At 43.5% G+C, this 3,344-nt stretch overlaps 1 protein-coding gene across 1 annotated transcript in view; it reads left to right on the forward strand.

Annotated features, from left to right (window-relative positions):
• LOC102197265 (platelet-derived growth factor receptor beta-like) overlaps positions 1-3,344 on the forward strand; it is a 23,139-nt gene that overhangs the window by 11,029 nt on the left and 8,766 nt on the right. Inside the window, 5 exon segments of the mRNA XM_013915970.1 lie at positions 80-213; positions 316-424; positions 1,901-1,995; positions 2,141-2,273; positions 2,976-3,077. Of these exon segments, the coding sequence (XP_013771424.1) occupies positions 80-213; positions 316-424; positions 1,901-1,995; positions 2,141-2,273; positions 2,976-3,077 (573 nt within the window).

Raw genomic sequence — 3,344 nt, forward strand, 5'->3', positions numbered from 1 at the left:
CACACACACACACACACACACACACACACACACACACACACACACACACACACACATAGTGTAACAGTATTGGTGTTACCATGGTGATCCTGTCCTTTAACCTACTGCAGATGCAATCATTTGAATGGCGAGTGGAGGAGCCAATCAAAAGACTCAGAGGGCATGACGCTACAGGAGAACATTACTATGGTGGCAGAGAGAGGTGTCACCCAGGTAACCACTGACATCAAGAGAGTGATGTCATCAGAAGGGAGGGGAAACAGTAACATATTAAGTTGACCGGTGACTCTGTGTGTGTTTGTTCCACCTGTGCAGGTACACAGCATGCTGACCCTCCAGACTCTCAGCTCTCTGTCGGCCGTTCGCTGTGAAGCCACAAACTCGGTGGGCAGACAAGCGAAGGACCTGCGAGTCATCTCCAGCTGTACGTATCCATGCTGCAGGCGTTTGAGCTCAGGCGGGTTCTCTGAGGAACTGAGGCAGAACGTTCATTCAAACACTGTCTTCAGATGTCTGCTTTAAAACATCGTCCACATCCTGAGCACACAAACAGCTGCTGACAGAGGAGAAAGAGCTCCTCAGAGCTCCTATCCATCACAGAGGTCACAGGAGTGGCTGAATGCATGAAGGAAGAGCTGAAAAGTGAAATGTGACTAGAGAAGTGGAGACAAGCTCATGCTGTGACTTAGACTAACACACCATAACTCATCTGGTCAGCATGTGAACATCGGGATCTCCTGCCAGATGTTCAGTACTTTGAATAAAGGTGCTGCAGATACATGGAGGAGATGATCAGAAGCTGAAGTTTCACTGAGTTTGGTACAAAGACTCAAACATCTCAGGAGGAGCTCAGAGAGACAAAGAAGAATTTATTTCTAAAGAAAATCTACTGAAGAAGAACTGAGGCCTCAACAAAGAGAGCAGCTCTGGTTAGGAAAACCCTCAGAGGACAATGATCAGTGCTGGATGTGACAGAGCCAAATCTTCTGCTAAAAAGAGGAACCTGAAATATTAAAGAGCCAGGAGAACCTGTCACTGTCTGAGCTGGCAGACCGTGGCGGGGTTAGAGGGTGGACCCAAATGCAGACACATGGAGTGGAGGTGAATGTTTAACAAAAAGCAAGCTGTAATTGTTGGCGGGAAAAAAAAACAAAAAAAAAACCCAGAGGCAAACAGGGAACTGACAAATACAAAGAAAAGCCTGAAACTTGGAAATGCAGGTGGAGATACACAGGGGACGATGAACAGACGACCTGACTGGTAGCAACGGAGAATACACACATGAGGAAACAGGGAACAGGAAGGGAACACAGCTGTAACTAATCGAAGAAGATGAGACATGGAGAAAGCAAAACAGAAACCGGCACCCGACACAGACTGTCAAAGTAAAACAGGAGGCACACGAAAGTAGAAACAGGGATGACAAGAGGGAACAAAAGTGAGGCACAGGAACATCTAAGCACTAGAAATCATTAATAACCAGAAACAATATCAATAATCGCAAACATAAACACGGAGTCACTAGACTCCGCATCATGACAGAACTGGCACCCTCCCCTCACCCCCACCGGTCCTTGAGCCTTGTTCTGCTGGAGGTTTCTGTCTCTTCTTTAGCTTCTTTACCTTACAATATAAAACGCCTTGAGGCAGTTGTGGTGATTTGGCGCTATATAAATAAAATTGCTTTCAATAAGAGAAGCTCTATTTAGGATAAACCCACAAGAAAAGATGATCAGTACTGGGTGAGAGGGATAAAGTCAAGCCTTCTGCTAAAAAAAGTTAATATTAAAACAAAATAATAATTAATCCTACAGTTTTTGGCAGGTTTTGTTTGTTTTTTTGTTGTTTAGGGTAAATTATTGTGTTTATTTCTAAGATTTCTTATGTTATCTGTGTTCAGCTCTCCTGTCTCAGGTGGTGGTCTTAGCAGTAGTCCTGGTGTTGGTCATCATTGCTGTCATCTTCCTCATCATCCTCATCATCTTATGGAGGAAAGTTAGTATTCAGATGAAATAAACGTCTAGCTGAACAGTAGTACTAGCTCCATTACTGTTGCATGGACCGTCAAATATTTGCTGCATGTTCATGTAACTTCATGAATCCACCAAAGTATTTGGTTCCGTTTTATTTCTGTGTGTAGAAACCTCATTATGAAGTTCGTTGGAAGGTGATCGAGTCTGTGAGTCCTGATGGACAGCAGTACACCTACCTCGACCCCGCCCAGCTGCCCTACAGCCCAACCTGGGAAATAGACAGAGACCATGTAGTTCTTGGTAAGACTGCAAAACCATATTTTATGTAACAATGAGATTAATTCATCAATGTCTCTCCCTCATTGTGCCTTACACGGCACGGGTCTTTGTGTCCTGGGTTTTGTCTTTGGCTCCAAACAGGTATAAACCTGTTTTTGCCTTCAAACACTTCTGGATTGTTTTCACATAATTTTCAGTGTGATTATTGATCTGCTATCTATGGAGCTCTGTCTCAGCAATTTGACTCTCAGTGACCCTCATCCTACCTCCACTAGGTGTGAAGATTGATGATTGTGCAGCTGAGGATTCTGGGCCATTCATGAAGGCGTTTCCTGATTGTAAACAGAAATTTCCCCTGGGAGATTGTGTTTCAGATGTTTTTCAGATCTTCCTCATGCTGCAGAATATATTCAATGTTCCAATGAGCACTTGGAACAAACTGCAAAACTTTGATTTCATCAAGAAAGTCATCAAGAAACTCAACCAACCACGATACTGTCCAATCACACCTGAGCCTGGGAAAAAATGGGACAACTGTGTATAAAAACTGAATTCCTAATCAGATTCTTTTATATCAAAGCTGAAATTCACATTTGGACTGAATCGTTTCACATCTAAAGACTATGTTACTGACCTTTAAGCTTTGGAGTAAGTTGCAGTTTGAAGTAAGATGAGAAAGTCATTCTTTCATCGCAGAAACCCCATCTGCCTCTCTGTCTTCAGGACAGGTGCTGGGTTCAGGGGCTTTCGGACGTGTTGTTGAGGCAACCATCTCTGGTCTGATTAATTCTCATTCTACAAAGGCGGCCGTGAAGATGGTCAAACGTACGTAGCTGTCTGTCTGTCTTTCAGTCTCTCTGACTGTCTGTCTGTCAGTGGTTTGTATCATATCTATCTAACAGACTCCAATTTGTGCATGTAAATGGAGAGTCTTCTTCACACACTTCACACAAGGTTAATTATGGAGTTCCACAGGGTTCAGTGCTAGGACCAATTCTGTTTACATTATACATGCTTCCCTTAGGCAGCATCATTAGAAGACATAGCATACATTTACACTGCTATGCAGATGACACCCAGCTCTATCTGTCC

This window comes from Pundamilia nyererei, unplaced genomic scaffold, assembly GCF_000239375.1.
Source record: "Pundamilia nyererei isolate P.nyererei 1_Seehausen unplaced genomic scaffold, PunNye1.0 scaffold00414, whole genome shotgun sequence".
Lineage (NCBI taxonomy): Eukaryota > Metazoa > Chordata > Actinopteri > Cichliformes > Cichlidae > Pundamilia > Pundamilia nyererei.